General features: G+C 41.9%; 1 protein-coding gene across 10 annotated transcripts in view; it reads left to right on the top strand.

Moving 5' to 3' along the window:
* FRYL (FRY like transcription coactivator) overlaps positions 1-21,565 on the top strand; it is a 317,468-nt gene that overhangs the window by 277,546 nt on the left and 18,357 nt on the right. For 5 of the 10 annotated variants that reach the window (XM_044298955.1, XM_044298912.1, XM_044298895.1 and 2 more), the window contains 12 exons: positions 258-398; positions 2,249-2,443; positions 2,915-3,076; positions 5,141-5,215; positions 5,382-5,558; positions 8,980-8,988; positions 9,252-9,452; positions 10,370-10,540; positions 17,067-17,320; positions 19,582-19,789; positions 20,345-20,494; positions 20,775-20,873. In XM_044298955.1, coding sequence (XP_044154890.1) covers positions 258-398; positions 2,249-2,443; positions 2,915-3,076; positions 5,141-5,215; positions 5,382-5,558; positions 8,980-8,988; positions 9,252-9,452; positions 10,370-10,540; positions 17,067-17,320; positions 19,582-19,789; positions 20,345-20,494; positions 20,775-20,873 — 1,842 coding nt within the window. The remainder of the gene's footprint in view (positions 1-257; positions 399-2,248; positions 2,444-2,914; positions 3,077-5,140; positions 5,216-5,381; positions 5,559-8,979; positions 8,989-9,251; positions 9,453-10,369; positions 10,541-17,066; positions 17,321-19,581; positions 19,790-20,344; positions 20,495-20,774; positions 20,874-21,565) is intronic. The other 5 variants (XM_044298922.1, XM_044298903.1, XM_044298963.1 and 2 more) reach the window with 1 other exon arrangement.

The following is a 21,565-nucleotide window of genomic DNA, read 5'->3' as shown; positions in this document are numbered from 1 at the left end:
TCTATGGGACAACAACAGTGGACAGGAAGGCAAGACTGCATGTTTGCACTGCGCCCGCCGTCTCCCTACACAGCTGATCGGCAGGGGTACCAGGTGTCGGGCCCCCACTGATCTGATATTAATGACCTATCCTTAGGCTAGGCCATCAATAGAAAAAGCCCTTTAATAAAAAAAAATTGAATTTGGCATTTGTTCCTTTCTGTCTAATACAAAGCCTGCTGTCTTTTATAACATCATATCTGTCTGCATTGTTCCAGCTCCTGGAAAAAGGCCTGTCCAGCATGCAGCAGTCATTGCTGCAGATCATCTACAGCCTGCTCAGCCACATTGACCTCTCTGCAGCGCCAGTAAAGCAGTTTAACCTGGAAATCATAAAAATCATAGGCAAATACGTGCAGGTGAGCTTCTCCATCATTCATAGGCTATGATTTCTAGAAGATAATCAGCATTCAGGGATCCTTCCACTGCAGGTTTACAGGAGGCTGTGTGCCTGCAGAGTGGATGCTCTTCTCCTCCTATATATAGTCTGAGCGTGCATTTGGGAATGTTCGTGCCGTTTCCTCGCACAGTATGTGCCCTTGGCACTCACTTACCATTTTTGTACTTCTTCTTACAGATGTATTTTCAGCTACTTGCTACCTCAGCTATGCAATTCTGAACAATTGGTTTCTTTAATTCATGTTTGACCCCTGAGCGAGTAGCTGGTTTGTTTCAGTGTCATTTACTTAATGTACCCAACGTGCAGAGTTTTCACTTTATCCCTTTGACTATAAAAGCCAGATGTTTTAGGACTTTTTTTTTATTTTTTATTCCAATTTCCTGCTTTGACAGAAACATTTCTTTTTTGGCTCATGACAGAAAATGAAAAGTCAGCCCAGCGGTCTATAGAGCAGAAGCCTTTATGGAAATGGCCTGCAGCACGTAGCCAGCATGTCTTTGTGCTTGGCTAAGAGTACTAAAATGAAAACCAGGTCAGCGTAGCAATGGCAGCGATGCCTTATTCAGCTCTGTGCAGCTTAGTGCAGTGTCCTCAAGGTGCTTTCTACATCTTCTATATCTCTGCTTTTGCTGGGGCACAAATGCCAGGCTTCAAACACAAATGGAGAAAGAGCTAACTATTGCTATGCTACTATTACTACTATTTTGTGACTACTATCAGAATGTAGGGGGGCATTGCTGGGGTCAGTGGTTAGTGCTGTTGCCCTGCAGCGTTGGGGGCCTAGGTTTGAATCCAACCAAGAACAATGTCTGCATAGAGCTTCTCCGCAGACGTGTGGCTTTCCTTCTGATGCTCTATTTTCCTCCACACTCCAACATACTGATAGGTGAGCATGAGATAGGAAAATTAGATCGTGCACCCCATTAGGTACAGGGCCTGATGTCAATATCAACCTCTGTACAGCGCCGCACAATATATTGGCCCCATACGAGCAGCATAACTACATTTAACTGGAGAAGTGCTTGCCGTTTGGAAGCAAGCAGATGTAGCGTAAATGATGCAGATTTTCTGCAGTGTAATGGCGTGCAGAAAATCATGGAATTGTGTACAGCGTTTAGGGTCCATTCACACGTCCGTGTGTGTGTTTTGCAGATCCGCAAAACACGGACATCACCGGCACTTAATAGAAAATGTCTATTCTTGTCTGCAATTGCGGAAGGGAATAGGACATGTTCTATTTTTTTCAGGAACGGAAGTGCGGATCCGGGCAGCACATCGTGCTGCCCCATAGAAATGAATTGCGGAACGAAATTGCGGATTTGTGAATGGACCCTTACAGTAACAAATCTCATGCAAACTCTTTGGAACGGTTCCACCATGAAATCCGCACAAAACTTTACACTTGCTGCAGATTTTAAAGTCAGTTTATATTGCAAATATTTGGCACTGATTTCAAAATTTGCAGCTTTTTTTTTTATCGCAATCTGCCCTTTCCGCCAGATATGCTGTGGACCCACCATGTGTGACCATAACCTTACCAGTTTTGTTGAAGAAATTGCAGTAAAAACAATTGTACTTTGTTGAGGTTTTCAAATGGAGTTTGAAGGGTGAAACCCTAATCCATAGAGCAAGTGAAAAGAAAGTACCCAAAAGCATTGCAACATTTTTACCATATAGCAAATCTAGGTGATTGTGTAATTGTTCCGCAGGAAACGAATGAGATTTTTCCCGTTCTGCAAACTAATTTCCGTGTATGGTATTGTACAGTTTTTACTATGATTTCTTATTGTTGCCTTCTTCTCCTAACAGAGTGCGTATTGGAGGGAAGCACTGAATATCTTAAAACTTGTGGTGTCCCGCTCTGCCAGCCTGGTTGTGCCAAATGATGCTCCAAAATCCTACGTGGATTTAGGTTCACCTGAGATCTCGTTTGCAAAAATATTTAACTGCGCCTCGAAGGAGCTTCCGGGAAAAACATTAGATTTTCATTTTGATATATCAGAGGTGAGAGAACCTGCGTCGTATACTAGTTCCTGAAGTATTTCTGTGACCTTCAGTAAAACCCCTCCCTTAATACCAAGTCTTGTTGATTTAAAAAACAGTTATGATTTTAGTAGATTACATTGATTTTGTAGTCATCTGCTTTTTTTCTTTACTCATTATATCATTATTGTTGTAGTTTCACAACAACTCAAATCTTGTATCCCTCTGCTGTGAATTATTACAGGCCATAGAGTCCATACGGTTAAGGGAAATCTAGAGCATTGTCATAGTTAATGCATTAGACTGTATTGCAGGTATTTTGTAATCTGCTCATTCATTCATTAAGGCGATGACTGTTTCATGCTCGGATTTCTGCCAGGGTTCTGTTCTCTCAGGTCATCCATCATTGTGTCTTTACTCTGTTCGCAAGATGAGTTTTATCTAGATTGGTCTAGGTCACATTGTACTTATCAGTCTTGTTTTCCGACCTAGACACCAATAATAGGGCAGAAGTACGGGGACCAGCATAGTGCAGCTGGAAGGAATGGGAAGCCAAAGGTCATCGCTGTGACTCGGAGCACATCATCCACTTCTTCAGGATCCAACTCCAATGCACTTGTCCCTGTCAGTTGGAAGAGACCACAGCTTTCTCAGGTAAAGGAAGAAATTGCATTCTAATCCCCAATCCCTTTTAGCTGCTGATGAGACTTACATAAACGCTCTCGACGCCTGTGGGCAATATTTTTATTGCACATATTTTTGTTAAAAATTCTGAACAGGTTTAGTTCTCTAGCCATCATTTAACTTTGATTTGCCCATAATTGTGCTTAGATCAGCATTAAGGAGATTGCAGGAGTCATCAGACAGCCCAACTGATGGATTTAACAGTGAACGGCACTCTGCAGCTGCTATGTATTGAAATATGTGAAGGCTGCAAATCTGAAATGATTCTAAATTACTAAATATGTTGTAAATTTAAAATACATGCAATACATTTAGAAATGTCCCACAATATGTCAGTTAATATCTGTAAGTTTTATTTTATGGCCTATATTCTGGCAAATGTTGGTACTGGATTAGGCTTTAGGATGTACACACTCAGCTGAATGCTTGTTGGTGTAAAAGTCAAATATGTATTTTAGTAGAAATTCACATATTACTAATTTGCAGTCCTTTAAGAGTATTTAAGGAAATCCAGCTTGTTGTAATGCCAAAGTTTGGCCCTTCCCTCTGTTGACTTCAGGGCCCTTCGACATTCTGCGTAACTTTTTGTTAATATTTCTGGCAATTTTTTCCCCCCTTCCCAGTTTTTTTCTTGTCTTCTTTGATAGCTAACGCTTTTACACCACAATTTTCACGTAAAAACGGGCAAATTATGAATCGCTTGCCAGTTATTTGAAGTTGAGAGAAAAGCGGAGGAGCAGGGCTTAGCACGGCTGCCAGATTTGCTATAACTTACGGCACAAACTGCCGCCCTTGGCTGGCATAGACTTGAGTCTCTGGCACACAGGGATATTAGATAAACTAATATATAAAGAGGTATCTAGTCTAAAGGTATTGCCACACATATTGGGTCCACATATGAAAATCTGCAGTGCAAATCTGCAGCATTAATTAACATGCTGTGGCTCTAAAAATTCACAACACATGTCAAGTTATGTGTGGATTTGGTAAAATCCCATCTACTTTACTGTTTCTGTAAACCCTGCGGATTTTCTGTATGCAGTTCTGCCGTAGAAAAGTCCTCAGCAAATACACTAGGCGTGGCCGCACCCTAGGAATGGTAGCTGTGATTGATGGCCCTCATGGAACAATTCTACTATGGTTCTTTATTGCCATTAAATTATAAGAGCACCTTTTTACACATTTACTGCTATTATTTAACCCCTTAGCAACCACCCATACGCCTTTTTACGGCGTCACTGAGGGGCCTTAGGCTAGGCTTCCGCCGCAGTGGTGTCTTCGTAGGGCAGCAAGGGGCTTAATGAGGGTCCCAGGCCTGCCTGCAGTGTATGCCTAGCAAGCTTTGCCTCCCTAGCGCAGCCTGCTGATGTCTATCAGCATCGCACTGACAGTATAGCAACTGTCCTGCATAAGAAGTATGAAAAGATACATTCCCCTTGTGGGGCTAGTAAACAGTTTTTTTTTTTTTGTTCTTTGCTTATTTGCTACCAAAAAAAGTGTGTACCCCAAAACGATACCCATGAAAACTAACAGTCGTCCTGCAAAAATCAATTTTTTTGCCATAAACTGTTCACATGATTGTGGCAATAAAGCATTCTAGAATTTTCGTGAAGTTGGACAAGTAATTGCACTGCTAGCGCTGATTAACTTCGTATCCTGACATGACTTACCGGGATCTGCTGCTTAATATGTACATCACTTATCCTACAGGTCGGGCCTTATGTGGAGGACAGTATTTTACCAGTCTTTCCCTGTAACATACCTCACATACGTAACATCACATCATATAATCCCGCTCTATAAGACATGTAGCTGGCAACATTCATGCATACAGACTACAATGGTATTTTCATTGTGCTGATGCAAGGGATTAACATATTAAGAGCATCTGGTGTATATTTTTAGAATTGAAGGACCTGCGCCTGTGTCCATGTTTTGTTCCCTTGCTTTTCATTAATGCAACTTAGCTAATCAGAAAGAACACATTTAGCATTTCCATAAATGTGATGTGCTTTGTTACTTTTTCCTTTTCAGCGGAGGACACGGGAGAAGCTGATGAATGTCCTTTCCCTGTGTGGCCCTGACTCTGGGCTCCCCAAAAATCCATCAGTAAGTGCATCTTGTTTACCACCTAGCCGTTAATTAAACTTTCTTTGCATTTCCCATTGCTCTGGCTTATTAAACACTTCCTACACCTGCTAATTGCTCCAAGCTCACCCCATACAGAGAACATGAGTGTTTAGAAGGTTTCTCTTCTGATTTCTTCCCACAATAGGTGGTCTTCTCATCAAATGAAGACCTGGAGGTTGGAGATCAGCAAACCAGCCTCATTTCGAGCACAGAAGAAGCAATTCAAGAGGAGGAAGTCGCTGTGGAGGACACTGGCAGTGAACAGCAATTTGGTGTCTTCAAGGACTTTGACTTTTTGGATGTTGAGCTGGAAGATGCTGAGGTGAGACCCCTGTGTTTGGTTCTTGATGTCAGTCACTCATCTCTCCAAATGTTACCATCAGTAAACACTAGAACAGATTTAGAAATGAACTCTTTATTACACTTGAGAATTATTACAGCAGCAAGATCTGCAAAAAGTGAAGACTAAAACTGCTGCCATCATACTTTCTTTCATAGCTAGTGTATAATCCCAGTAACAAGTGTTACGGCTTGTTCACATCTGGGTTGGAGATTTGGAGCCTTGTCACAGATTCCCTCAAAACGACAGGACAATAAAGTCCTGCATGCAGGACTTTTTTGTCCGGTAAAAAAAAACAGGATACTGAACGGACACCACTGTGTTCAGTGGATTCTGTTCGTCTCAGTTATGTTCCAAATCCTGCGATGTGAACTGTTCCTAAGACCAGCTTTGATCAGTATTATAAAGTTTATGTAAAATCCTAAGTCTACAAAGTCATTAACTAAAATCTTTACGCCACTACTGTGGTGTAAAAAAACGTGGCAACGTATGGTGCACACCATATATCCGCCATAATGTGTGACTTCTGAGGCTTCTCAAGACTTTTCTAAAGTGGAGAGAAAAGGGGAGGCGCTTAATGCGGCCTACCGGGTTTACTATAACTTACGTCAGGAACTGGCCCTAGCTGGTGTAGACTTTAGTTTCTGGCACATGGACTGCTGGAGAAGAGGTTATCTGTATCATTGATCTCACTCTGACACCCAGGGATCAAGACAGTCTTCGTTAATGTGTCTCTTAGGCTATTGGGTTGCATCATATCTAGTTGCTGGTTTCCTGTTGGCTCTCCCAGTTGATTCACCATCTGGACAGAGCAACACTCTGTTTCATTTTGGGAAATGTAAACGGAGGCACTAAACATGATGTGAACCTAGTCAAAACTGCATGTGTAATTCCAACCTTAAAAAAAAGCTAAATGTCCCAGAAAGCATCAGTACATCACAGAGTAGCACCTCCTGTAAGAATGTTAGGAGTGTGTAGGTCAGCACTATGCTGATGATTCCTCATGAAAGTAAGCAGATTTAAAAATGAAACCCCTCAGAAATACTGTAGGCTATAAGGCCCCTTTCACACAAGTGTGACGGATTAGATCCGGATGCGTTCAGGGTGCATTCAGTAAAACTTGCATCATTTTGCAAGCAAGTTCAGTCAGTTTTGTCTGCGATTGCGTTCAGTTCAGTTTTTTCCGCGTGGGTACAATGCATTTAAATGCTTTTTTCACACGCGTGATAAAAAACTGAAGGTTTACAAACAACATCTCTTAGCAACCATCAGTGAAAAACACATCGCACCCTCACTTGCTTGCGGATGCAATGCGTTTTTCACTGAAGCCCTTATTCACTTCTATGGGGCCAGGGCTGCGTGAACAATGCAGAATATAGAACATGCTGCGCTTTTCACACAATGCAAAACTGAAGCATGAAAAATAACACTCATGTACACAGACCCATTGAAATGACTGGGTCAGGATTCAGTGCGGGTGCTATGCCGCATTGCACCCGTGCTGAAAACTCGCTCATCTGAAAGGGGCCTAAATGTATACTATAATTGCAGGTTTAGGTAAACAGGGTTTATCATATGCACACACAGTCCAGTTTGCTACAGCAGTAATTAAAAGCGGCACCTGGCTGTAGGTCAAAGAGGAGCAGATTGCATAAAACCTGAGCGAATCACACACGTTTTTGTTTCATGTTTTTCAATGTAAATATGTGTGAATATGTATTTTAGCTCCACTCATAGCCAGTCACTGATTTTACTCTTTCCCTAGTCTTGATTTTCTTCACAGCTTATCAAATCTTAAAGGCTATGGACACCTTTGACATGAAAAAATCATTTTCACATATGTTAGTGCAACTTTTTTTTCTCAAAGTAATCACTAGCTTTCAGGCTGCAGTATTCATTCCTTCATTCGGGGAAGCCGTTCTTTCATTGTGGTAGTTCCTGTTCCTCTGAAGGATGCAAGGCTACCACACCAATATCTCCTATGGAGTCCTTCCTGTGGCAGTGCTCCATAGTAACATATTGAATGTCCCATAAGCTTCCATGGTAATTCATTGTAGTCTATGGGACAAGTGATTTAACAATTGGATGTTTAAGTCCCCCAAGGGGGCTTAATATAAGCTTAAAACAAATTGAAACATAAACAAATTCTAATCACCCCCCTTTTCCATAATAAAAATAAACAAAATAATTTGCTCCACCGTGTCCCAAAATGACCGAACTATTAAAATATAAACGTATTCTGTACGTTGAATGCCATAACAGAAAAAAAAAAAAGAGAATGGCCGATTTGCAGTTTTTCTTTTTTGTCACTTCACCTTCCAAGCAAAATTAAATAGAAGTGATCATAAAGTCATACACGCACAGATTGGTATCAATAAAAACTAGATTGTACCACAAAAAAACGCGCCCTCGCTTCCCTAGACAGAATTATGAAAAAGTTATGGGGCTCAGAATATGGCGGTGCAAAAAAAATAATTTTATTTAGTTTTTTTCTAAATTTGTTTATTTTATTTTTTTCAGTATTAAATCACAATAAAAACGATATAAATGTGTTATTGTTGTAATTCTACTGACCCAGAGAATGAAGAAGAACTGGTCAGTTTTACCACATAGGGAACACCATTTTGAATTCGATTTGGAATTGTTTTCCAGCTTGCCACTACATTGTATGCAATATTCAGTGCCACCAAGTGCAACTTGGCCTGCAAAAAACAACCCCTCGTATGTGAAGGAAAAATCAAAAAACGGCCCTCAGAGGGCAAAGAGTAAAAAGCAAAAACGGAAAATTGTAGGGTCTTAAAAAGGGTTCATTTTATATTTAGGATGGAAATGAACAATAAAAACATTCAGTGCAAAAGTGTCCGTAGCCTTCAGGATTTTTGTCTTATCTATTTCACCCTTACTTCTTCATAATCCCCGTCCCGAGAAGATGCTGATATTGCCAGGTGGATGCTGCGGCCAGGCATTTACCCTACAGCAGCCGCTGGTGAAAGTGTAATATATTGTCGTCTATGTAGTACAAGGACGGCTTGAGCCTATAAGAATGGGAGCTACTCTCAAAGTGGCCCCTCTTATTCTGGCTCACAGTGCAGGAGACCCTAGTCTATTACATCCAGATGCTTTACAGCAGGTGTCTTTATAGGACAACCCCTTTAAGAATAGCTTTGCAATACAGCATCAGATTAAGCATACCACAAGTAGTCTTCCTTATGCAGGTTTACTATTGTAAGCCGTATCATAGAATTTAAACTGCCCATGTGACAGTGGTAAGGCTGTCCTATCTACACCTCATAGTCTATGTATGTACTTTTCTAATGCAAATGTAACATAATTGTATGTTTTCTGCCTCTGTGTGTTGTCCTTGTTACTTATGATTACTTGTGTTTTCCTTTTTGCAAACCAGGAGCTGCAGGTAAGTTGCAGCCTGGTGGAGTGGCTTGTTTCACCTCTGATCCCATGTGGTGTGTGCAGTACATAAAACGCGTCAGGCTTGATGTTTCAGTGTAAAGTGGCTTAGTTATCTGTTCCATGTTGCCATTCCTGTATCCAGTGACACGTGCTTCTCCCCTAAGTGTTTAAGACCAACCCTCCTCTTGTGTGTTCTTGCATTGCCTTGTGACTTCTAGAGGAGGGTCCAACATATTTTGTTAATTTTAATTTTTTTCCCCCACTTAGGGTGAGAGCGTTGACAACTTTAACTGGGGAGTCCGCAGACGGTCGTTGGACAGTATTGACAAAGGTGACACCCCGTCTCTGCAGGAATGTCAGTACTCTGGGAGCACGCCTAGTCTGAATTTAACCAACCAAGAAGATACGGATGAGTCCTCAGAGGAAGAAGCGCTGACTGTCAGTCAGATCTTGTCCCATTCAAACATGGTATGATATTGTTCTCCTGGTGTTTAACAACACTATATAGAAGCATACTTGCTAGCAAACAAGAATTACAAGTTGTTTTTTGGGTCGGATTCTTATTGTATTTTTTTATGTTGGTCAAATAGTTTTACTGGCAATTTTGAATTTAGAGGAATTTATAATGATAATGATAATGGGAGTCTGTCATCAGTTTATTCAAAAATGCTGACAGCACTAAGTAGGGGCTGGTGAGAGCAGTACAGTATCTTTTGTGGAGTTTTTATTATCAGGAGTAGTGTGAATATGAAGTTTTATACAGTCTTGTTCTGCTCCTGCTGTGGAGTGCTCTTTATGCTTTGCATTGATCTGCTTCACAGTCCCTCTTCCCAGAGTGACCGCTGTAGCATCCAACCAGGAGACCTGTACACCTGTCACTCAGAGCGGAAGAGCCGTGAAGCACTCAGCATCCTTTGTGAGCATCTCATACATATTCAACAGGATAGGGGATAAGTCTCTGATTGACAGATGTCCAACCACCGGGGAACCCCCCGCCATTCACAAGAATGGAGGCTCGGATGGAGCAGCAGACACACATGTCCACCACTGCATTCCACTCTATGGGACTGCTGGAGATAGCTGAGCACAAGCACTCAACGGTCTTCAGCAGCCTCATAGAGCTGAATGGACCAGCAACGAGCATGCGTGACCACTGCTCCATTCAGGCAGCATTTGATGTTTATGCAGCTGAAAATGCTGCTGGGAAAATAATACACCAAAAAAGGACCTGGATATCGGAGGCTGATTTCACTGAAATCATCACCATATTTTTCAGCTTCAAAACGATGCTGTGTGAACATAGCCTTACCAGTAATCAGTATTTTATGCAAGCAGTTGTAGATGTGAATTGATGAATACTGATAATCTTTTTATGTTCTTCGTAGCTTCAGAATGACTCTGCAGTGGAAGACAACCTGGCTGACCACGTGGACCACTTCCTCCAGTCTCAGGACTCAATTAGTAGTGCTCTGACAGAGGAAGTGTTACAAACCAGATCTGAGACTCCAAGTGTGGAGGTGACCCCTCCCGATAGCGCTAACAGTCAGCTGCCTGAGGTGGGGAGAAATCTGGGCTGGTGCATGGCTGATTTGGGATCTTTTTAATTCTGTCTTATAGATTTATGTTTTGATTTCGATGCAGATGTCCTATACATCAGACTGTGATTTTTTTCTGTTTACCTTTTTTTTTTTTTTTTTTTTTAACTATTTCTAACCTTTTGTGGGGCTCTCATTATCAGTATTATATCTACAAAACAGCACACGCCCCAAAGGTTACAAATACCAATTATATTCTGTTACCATTTTGGGTGAATGGGGTAATTTATTGTACAATTCTGGGCATGGTTGATTTGATTCTAGAAGAATGTGTTTTCTTTTTGGTGATGCTTTGTAGTTGATCGGCTTTCAGTCTATGTCATTGGGCTGTAATTGGGGCTAGGACCTCAGGCCAGCTCTGTTAGTGATTGATAGGTTATATCCATGGGGAGCGCCCAGAAACCAAACTCAGGATCTCAGTGTTAACTGGCGGTGAGAGGAGGCAGCTCATGGGCCACCAACCATTTGTAAGTACTACTCTTTAATTTGTGTATGGTTTTTGTTTTTCACAGAAGAAATAAGGAAACTAAATTGTAAATGAGTTACATTGTGAGCTGCCTGTCACACAAGCACTCCAGATGTCCATGTGTAGATAAAGAGCCAGGGCCTATTTTACTTTCACAATGTTTCAGGCTTTAAGGACCATCAACCCAAATGAGAAATTCTGCATCCTTCACTTCATATGTTCAACACTTTTTACTCTTCCTTGTACACAACATATAGTCATTGTATAGCAGCACTTTTTCCAAGACCTTCACTGCTATCTAAGACCATAATCACACTTTTGGCTCCTTCCACCCAGCGGAGGCCAGAGTGTGTCCTATTGTCCTCCATCAGGCTGGAAAACGCCAGTATGCCTTTCCTTTTGCAGTATGGAATAGCCTGGTACACTATACTATTCCATGCAAAGATATGAAGTGAAAATGTATACTGTCGGGGTATACTTTTTTCTTTACAATGGGAGCATATCAGCAATGTACCCCTTTATATGCTTGTACACTCAGATACTGCTTCACAGCCTTCTGTTGGAGGTATACAGAAGATCCTCCCCATATGTGTACTTGTAAGCCCTATACACAAAGACCATTACACCTGCAGATATACACCTTGTGGAAATTTTACTATGTCTACCTATGCAGTAGTAACTCCACACATGCAGGCGTAAGGTTCAGATATTGTTCAGACCACACAAATTCATGAAAATGTCATTGGGGAGAGGTTTCAAGACTGGTGTTCCCATACGTCAGTATTGATTTCCCTGCAGTGGAGTGAGATGCTCCTTAATAAAGGAGTCACATCTCTACCCTGCCATGTGCCAGAAATTGACGTCTACACCAGGGTCAAAAGACATAGTACATCCGGACCCTTTTCTCGCCACTTCAGAAAAGTGGCAAAAAGACTAAAAAAGTCGCAAATTAGCGCACATCTGGCATACACCATGTTTTATTTATTTTTTACGCGACAATTGCGTAAACGCTTAAATAAATTTCCCTCATGGAAGACCCATTTTCGTATACCCAATTATTACATTAATAGAATGCCCAACAGGATGCTCATCTGTTGGGCAGAGTGAAGAACAGGTACAATGAGACTCTCTCATGTTGGAGGACCTGTTCTGTCTTACATTACACAGACAACCCATTAATTTAAATGTGCATTGAGTAATGCTACCATTTACCCAGTAGCGGCACTGCAGGGGAGCAGAACATTTTGTGAACAGACCCTTGTAACCATTAGATACTGTCCAAAGTGGGCAACCCTTTTAAGAATATTTTCTTGACACACATAAGGCCCCTCAATATCAGTTGAGCATCACCGCCCAAAAAAATGACTAGTCCTCCCTTCTTCTAATAGCGGCTTATAGCAGGAGAATGCAGCACGTCTCAGAAAACTCTTTAATTGCAGCTTTGTTCTAGTGGGTTCATTGCACAGCTGTCTGGTGAACAGATCTCAGTCCATTGGAGCAACTGTAGGATCTGGTGGATTGGTACACTGTCAGCATAAGGCAACTTTTAGATTTTAGGCAGGTCACAATAGCAGGATCTACTAGGTTCAACCGAATCACCCTAAGGTTCTAGCTAGGTTTACTTATTGCAAACCACAAGGGGTGCAGGTGTTGCAAGCCATAAAACAAACTCTGAAATGCGTTCGCATTAGGACTCAAGCACACAAACGTATTTTCTTCCAGTGTTCCGTGTTTTTTTTTTTTTTTTTTTTTTTTTTTTTTTTTTTTTGCGGCCCATATGCGAAACCAGTCATTTCAATGGGGCTGAAAAAAAAAATGTCCTATTATTGTCCGCATTATGGACAAGGATAGGACAGTTCTATTAGGCGCTAGCTGTTCCGTTCCACAAAATACGGAATTCACACTGCTGATATCAGTGTTTTGCATATACGCAATTTGCAGACCACAAAATTTTTTTATAAATAAAACGGTCGTGTGCATGAGCCCTTCACCTGATAAAGTGGCCACTGGGTGCAAGTTAACAAGCTGCCTAAAGTAGTACGGTATTCTATTTACTGGGTTTTCTTGGTGTCCTACACAAATTGCTAATCTCTAATAGCCATTGTTACAGTTAGTTCCCATTGAGACTGTCAACCAGCTTTCCACAGACCCTGGATTTCATACAAGATCTCATTGTTATGTGGAGTCACCCAAATATTGCAGATTAGTAAACTTCTCACTAGTTTTTCAAAAGTTTGTTTAAAGGGTATTTCCAACCAAATTATTTCTTGATCTAGTCAACCTTTAGGTGCCGGCCGGAACCCCTCATAGAACTGCCTATTAATGTCCGCAATTGCGGACAAGAATAGGACATGTTCTGTTTTTTTGCGGAGCCGCGTAACGGAAGTTTGGGCCCGCGGTACGGAAATGTGGATGCGGACAGCACACTGGTTGCTGTCCGCATCTTTTCTGTCCCCATAGAGAATGAATGGGTTTGCACCCATTCCGCAAAATTGCGGAACGGGTGTGGATCCATTTGCGGACATGTGAATGGAGCCTTAAATAAGCAAAGAAGTGACTAGTGAAGAATTTTGATTAAAACAATTTTACTATTCTGTGTCCACAGCTCCTATACAGACCTATGTATTTACCTGGTTACAGACCCTGTGTAGCCCGATCCTGCAGTCATACGCACCTACTTCTTAGGTCGAGTTCACACCACCACATTATATTTCGATTGTTCTGCTCTGTTAGAGGAGCAAAGCAACGGAAATAATGAAAGTGTTGGATACAGCTCATCACTGACGGAGCTGAACAGACTCTATTGACTACAGTGGAGTCCGTTCAGTTTCCGTTTAGAATACAGTTTTTTACCAGTTTTTTGGCCCCGGAGGCATGCAGGACTTTTTTCATCCAAACTTTTTGAGGGAATCTGTGACAGAGACCCTGAATTTAGCTTCCAATGCAGATGTGAATTCACCTTTAGTCGCGTACATTCAGAAGGTTAGCAAGAACAAATACACTTATGGAAGGGAGTATGATCAGGTTATATGGGGGTTTGTATATAGTCTGTAACCATGGAGACACATAGGTCTGTGTAGGAGCTGTAAGCACAAAGTGCTATAACATTACAATGGGTTTAGAAAATCACAGCATGCACTGAAATTGGTGCAGAGTTGTTGCATTGCAGGTGAAGTGGAGCATCCTGCATCTGCTTGCTGTGTACAAGAAGTTGAAAGACCATACTAATGTTGATAAAAGAAAATCCTGCAAAATACAAATGCATTCACATTTCAATTTACATTGTTATAGTAAGCGCTATAAAAATGCATTCTCCTTAAAGAGGTCGTCCCATCTGGGACATATTGCTAGAATATGCCATGAATGTCATATAGGTGCAGGTCTAAATTCTTGCACCCCCTCCTCTCCAGAATGGGGCTCTGAACTGATTAGAGTGCACACCGTGCATGATTCGGCATCCTTTCCATTCGCTGCTATGGGATTTCCAAAACTAGCCAAGTGAGCTAGCAAGTGGCAGTGAATTGAACGCAAGCTATGCCAGTGTGGTCAGCACTTGTCTATTTTCAGAAGTCCCATAGCAGTGAATGTAGGGTGGCCACGCATCCATTCACTTTAAAACCCCGTTCTGGAGATGGGAGAGGGTCCCAGAGGTATATCCTAGCATTATGTCATAAATGTCCCAGGAAATTCTGTTAATACATATATCTGCATGTGGTCGTACATGACTACCTTGAAAAATGCAGTATTCAGTATAAGCACAAAGGAGCATTGTTCTTCTAGTGCTCTCATTAAACATCTTGGCCTTGGCAAAGTTCTGAAAGTCTTTCTCTCCTGGTCTGCAACCATTTAAGGAGTACACATAGTCTTGTCATATGTGTGAACCAACCATATGACTGCAGCTGTAAACCACTGGAAAGTGCTGTAGTACTATGAGATACCAGAGCAGAGGTAGGCACTCTCCGCGGTGATCTTCTGTTGAGGATCTGTCTCTTGATCCTCCACAAACTATCAGCAGATGAACTTTAGATATTGATGAATAGGAAACGAATTAGGTAGGGGACATCTCATTCAAAGCAATGTGGGAGGTAGTAGTAGCACAGGTAAGTGGGTTTTTTTTTTCTGTTCATGCTTCTTCCACCTGAACCTTTAGCAAGGAATTTCAGTACAATATGACTACAACTGCCCTGTACTAAATAATGCACCTGAGGTCCATAGTTTGAGGGACTTCTCTTGGTTTGCTGCACCTGCTTCCACCTTTTCCATCGCCATGCAGCAAATGGGGCACAGAAGAGGAGAAAGGGAACCTACCAGCGTTTACGGTGGATCTGCTGAAGATTCAAGACCATTTTAGTGAACTTTTTAGATGAGGAAAATTGGCTTCTACTTCATGAGGGGCTTTTGCGGGGTAATAGGCTGACCCGTATGGATGTAGGTCTCGTTTAAGCCTTACAAACTACGATACTACATCATTATAATTTGCATTACCATGTTCCACCATTTGTCTTGGTTTAAAATCTTCTGGTCACATAGATTCTGAAAGAGCATTGCTACCCTACAAGAAAAATGAAAGAAAAGAAAAACTCTCAAGGCTTTATCTAGGCGACCATATCACATTTGGTAGCTGTATGTGTAACCTTGAATGACACCACTCGAGCAGGAGGAAACCCAAAAACTTTTATGAAAGGTTGTTCTGCTTAACTTTTATTGAATTAGTTATGTTTTGGCACAAAATAGCAGGACCAACCATTGACTGTAACTATAACTGTGTGGATCTGCCCAGAACAGATCCATTCCCCATGATGCTCTAATGGGTTCCTGTGCAGTAGTTTGGTATTGGTCGCCAAGCTTTTCCAGCACAAACGGAAAAAATAAAAACATTGAATAGCTTTTAACTACCTAAATTATTTAGAGGACCTGTCACCATGAAATGTGGTGCTGGCTGCAGGCAGTATGTTATAGAGCAAGAGGAGCTGAGCAGATTGATGTATAGGTTTGTGGGAGAAGATTCAGGAAAATGTTTAATTTATATCTTTTTCTGAACTTTTTCAGCTTTTTCAGAATTCTTCCTTCCCCAAAATTGTCTGCTCATCGGCACAGTGTCAATTCGCCTTTACACAGAGAATGCTATCAATCACTGATAACACCTCCCCTGTGTACAACTATAAGTGACTGACAGCTATCTATGTATACACACGTACACAGAGAATGCTATCAATCACTGATAACACCTCCCCTGTGTACAACTATAAGTGACTGACAGCTATCTATGTATACACACGTACACAGAGAATGTTATCAATCACTGATAACACCTCCCTGTGTAAAGCTATCAGTGACTGACAGCTATCTATGTATACATACTTACACAGAGAATGCTATCAGTCACTGATATCACATCCTCATGTACAACTGAAGTCAGAAAAAGCTGAGATTTACCGTGAATGTATAAATTGCAAGTTTTACTGAACCTTTTCCTACAAAACTACATATCAATCTGCTCAGCTTCTCCTGCTCTATAACATGCTGCCTGAAGACTGCACTTCATTTTGTGGTGACAGGTTGCCCTTTAAGTGAAAGAATGAACGTAAATATTGATGCTGGATCAATCCAGTTTTAACAAGGGTTGATTCTGCTGACAAAATAGTACCTGTCTTCTAAAATTCACTTGCGGCATTCCAACTGAACTTGTATTTATGCAAATGAGGGTTTCAGTGCACTGAGGAGCCGAGGTGCACAGAGTGGCAGACTCCTCTGCATAGAGAATAAAAGGGTGTTTTTAGGTATATTTTGCAGTGTGATCCCAGCAAGATCAACTCAACCAGATGGTATGCCCATTTAATAGGGTTGATCCTAAAACTTAAATAATTATAGTCCGTTGCAGATTCTGTGCTGGATGCATGGCATGGCCTGCTATGTTAAGTTGACGTTTTTGACAGCCTGCACATCGCCTTCCCTAGTAATCATAAGAAGTGTGTCTTTGTATATGTGTACAGGGGGTTGATTGAGCATGTTTTCTTTCAGGATGGCAGCATAGCTGTAAAAGATGAACAACTGAGCACAGCTAGTGAAGACACCGGCTCGTATGTGGCACAGGACCAGCACGAAGCTCTGATTTGTCAAGAGCCCCTAGAAGTGGAAGAAGCATGTGATGTACAAGAGCCGGCCGCTCCTGACAGCCCCCCTGATTCTGTCTGTGAAGATGATGTCACGCTGGCTTTAAAGGAGCTTGATGAGCGATGTGAGGAGGAAGAGGCTGATTTTTCTTATTTATCAAGGTTAGCCTCATGCTAAGTCTATCACTCTCCCAAGTCCAGTTTATGATCTGCTGTTCGTGATGGTTGAGAAGAGTTTACATGCAGACACTTTCTGATAGGATGTGAACGTTTCTTTCCTGAGAATGCCATATATTACCGTGCTGACAACACCAGGCGGTTTTTATTACAGTGACAGCAGCTGTTGAAAGCAATCACTAAGAGCTTGTTCACATCTGCATTGGGGGCTCCATTCAAGGCCTCCACTGTAGATTCCACCAAAAGTGGACAAAAAAGTCCTGCACTATGAAGAAAGTGGACACCCAAACAGACGCCATTATAGTCAGTGTAGTCCATTCGGCTCTGTTCATTTTGATTCGACACTTCAACTTTTTTTTTTAGTTTTTTCTGTGCCTTTAATGTAGCAGACCAACAGAAATAACTAACCCAAATGTGAACAGCGCCTAAAGATTATTACATATCACAATGATCACCTGAGACGACTGGAATGAATTGGATCACACGTAATATGGATTGTGCAGGGGGCATTGTTCGGTCGCATGTCTGCTCGTACAGGAGCAGTACATGTTGTTTGGTTCCTGTGTTATGCCTCCTGGAAATGGATGAATAAATTCACAATCGGACATGACATTCCCCATGTCAATAGGGTCTGTCCCTACGCAGTCTGACAGTATCTGCAGTGTCATTATGTATGGACACTCAACATTAACCGGGAAAATTGGGTCAGCCAGTCACTTTATTCATACATTTCCAGGAGCAATAATAGAGGAATGGCACCACGATATAAAATTCAAATATATATATTTTTCATTAACAGTACAAATCTTTATGCTAGGTTCACTGTAGTGTTAGGCAATCCAGCAGCCTTTACCAGCATTAAAAACTTTGCCCAGCCAAAACCCGGCATCTATGCCGGAAAGTGGCCGGATCCATTCATAGTGATTACAGCCCGCTGTAAGTATTTGTTAGTGGATCCCGAAGACTTCTATAGAATCCACTGATGGTATAAGGTGCATGGGAACAGCCAGACAGTCCGCCATCTTGTCTACGGGTACTTTCACACTAGCGTTTTTCTTTTCCGGCACTGAGTTCAGTCAAAAGGGCTCAATGCCGGAAAAGAACTGATCAGGTATATCCCCATGCATTCTGAATGGAGAGTAATCCGTTCAGGATTTCTTCAGTTCAGTCATTGGCAAAAGATAAACCCGCAGCATGCTACGGTTTTATCTCCGGCCAGAAAAACTGAAGACTTGCCTGAATGCCAGATGCAGCATTTTTTTCCATAGGAAAGTATTAGTGTCAGATCCGGAATTCAAAATACCGGAATGCCGGATGCGCAGACCGAAAAAAAAGGTGAAAAAAATAAATGCCAGATCCGTTTTGCCGGATGACACTGGAAATACGGACTCTGCATTTCAATGCATTTTTCTGACTGATCAGGCATTTTTAAGACTGATCAGGATCCTGATCAGTCTTACAAATGCCATCAGTTAGCATACAATTGCCGGATCACTGCTTGCCGGATCTCTCTGCCGCAAGTGTGAAAACAGCCTAAGGATAGAGCCTTTGTTTCCGCAGTGAATCTGTAATGCTTTATAAACCAGGGTTAAAATACTGAGAGCAGCGATGCATGCATTATAAAAAGTCTGAGTAGTTTTCCTTCCCGCACCTAGCTGTCTGCTTTATATTAAACAGATGCTGCTGGTAGCATGTTAAAGGATTCCTGCTGGAAATGTTTGAGGGCCTTGATTCATTTTGTCTGCCGAGCAAGTGCATCACATGTGAGGTCTTTTGGCAGAAAACACACTGTCCAGGATCATTAAATTGATCGTCCTAGAAATTAATGCTCTTTAGGCTCTTTCTTTCCTACCGTATACCCAGATATTACTTTAGATAATTAAAGAAATGCGTCTGCAGCAGCCACCCTTGGACGATCTCCAGCAAGTAATTGTGTATTCTGCTTGCATGTCCTCAAGATCAGCCTACCAACAAGATAGCATGTAGATGGCAGCTAGCACTGTGATGTTTCACTTCCTCTACCGAGATGTCGTCTTCCTTTTTGATAAGCAAGAACGCTTTCAAATTTATCTACTCTTCCTGTGTTGTGAGGCTGTTTGGGGACCTGAGTCTGTAAGTAAAGTGGTAGAGGCAACCCTGGTTGTATTAGACATTATTTCTAGGTATATTCCAGGGACAGTGCTGTAGGTGAAGCAACATCTAGTAGCCAGCCATGCTAATAATCACGCCTTGTGCTTTATCCCTAGCCAAGATGATGGGGAACCGGATGGCTATACAGAGGTCCAGGCATCTCCTCCACCTTCCCCTTTTCTCTCTGCCATACTAGCCGCTTTCCAGCCAGTGGCCTATGAGGATGAGGAAGAAGCCTGGCGCTGTCACGTGAATCAGATGTTGTCTGAGACAGATGGCTCCTGTGCTGTGCATACCTTTCATATCTTCTCCAGACTTTTTCAGGTCAGTTCACACTTTATTATGAGTTAAAGGAGTTGCCCCACAAAGAAATTGCATCGCCTATCCACAGAATACTTGAGAAATGTCTGATCGTTGGAGGGCCCACCTCTGAGACCCCCCCCCCAAAGATCACCCATATGTGGTTGCGAATTCCTCCTTACTTCTCATTGCACAACTGTTAGCGGACAGGAATAGGGATTTCTAACAGAGGGCAGTACCAATCTGTAAAATGCCGGACACACACAGCCGATATCTGTGTATTGCAGATCCGCAATTTGCAGACTGAAAAAACGGATCCGGTTGTGTGCAGAAGACAATGCAGTGGTGACACACGCGCTCTGCTCATTCATTCGTTGTCTATGAGATGGATGGGAACAGTCAAATACATCACTTGCTGTTTCCCATAGTCCCATAGGCATTGAATGTGTGACCATCAGTGAGGGCGAATGGGGAGCTCGGGGCCCCTTTCTGGTGGTCAGTGGGGAGGTGCCTATTCATAGTATCACTGGTATATTACTGATTGTCAACAGCCTTTAAACTTTTCCTTTATTTTTGTAGAGTATTCAAAAAAAGTTTGGGGCGATAACAAAGGATTCCATTAACTTCCTGGGAGAAAGTCTGCAGAGAATAGGCACAAAGTTTAAGAGTTCCTTGGAGGTGATGATGGCATGTTCAGAGTGCCCAACAGTCTTTGTGGATGCAGAGACGGTAAGTCTTAAGATGTTTCTCCTTGTTCTGTCCATGCTCTACAAATTGATCATTGCAGGACAGTATTTGTCTTGTAGTCCATGTTACCAGCACTAAACCGCACTGTTTGTGACATGAAGTCAGATTGACCTTCATGGCAAGTCTATATTTTATTCTTTTTGTTTTTTTTGAGACCTAGAGGTTAGAACTGTACATGTAACTATTTTTCCTTGGCTATGTTAGAGCTTTTCTGTTAAGTCGCTGTTATCTTAATCTGCTATGTGTGAACTTGTGTTTGTAGCTCATGTCAAGTGGGTTGTTGGAGACCCTGAAATTCAGTGTGCTGGAACTGCAGGAACATCTGGACACCTATAACTCTAAGTGGGAAGCAGCAGAACAGGTACTGAACTTAAGTAGATTTTTTAAATGTATTAAACTGTAATCATTTATTTGCTTTTAAAGCACAGGTTAATATGTTTTCCCTGGAGCACCATTTTATAGTTTTCACATAGACGTAATATTCATAAACCGTTAAGGTGGCCATGCACCTTGAAGGCTCTGTTAGGAGTCTCCTTCACAGATGTGCAGAAAAAACAAAAACAGGACAACATCGTGTAGGACGCGGTACTATTTCATTCAGTAGTTGACTGTAGTATTCAGTAGTATTGGGCAGCGTTGCTGTCAGTCATCTGACAAATCATTTTATCCTGTGACTGAGCAAAAAACAGATGTGGCGGCAATGTGAACGAGTCCTTAGATCAGGGATGTTAAACTCGTGGCCCTCCAGCTGTTAAAAAACTACAACTCCCATCATGCCTGGGCATACTACAGCTATCAGGGAATGATGGGAGTTGTAGTTTTGCAACATCTGGAGGGCCATGAGTTTGACATCCATGCCTTAGATCAGTGTTTCCCAACCAGTGTGCCTCCAGCTGTTGCAAAACTACAACTCCCAGCATGCCCGCACAGCCAAAGGCTGGAGGCACACTGGTTGGGAAACATGGCCTTAGATAGCTGACGTTCACCCTGCAGTCTTCCCTGTTGGCTGGAAACTGTCTAAATGGAACCAATCGCCACACAACTATCAGCTTT

This window comes from Bufo gargarizans, chromosome 1, assembly GCF_014858855.1.
Source record: "Bufo gargarizans isolate SCDJY-AF-19 chromosome 1, ASM1485885v1, whole genome shotgun sequence".
In the NCBI taxonomy this organism is placed as follows: domain Eukaryota; kingdom Metazoa; phylum Chordata; class Amphibia; order Anura; family Bufonidae; genus Bufo; species Bufo gargarizans.
The sequence above is the reverse complement of the archived record's forward strand: the minus strand, read 5'-3'. Positions and strand labels throughout refer to the sequence as shown.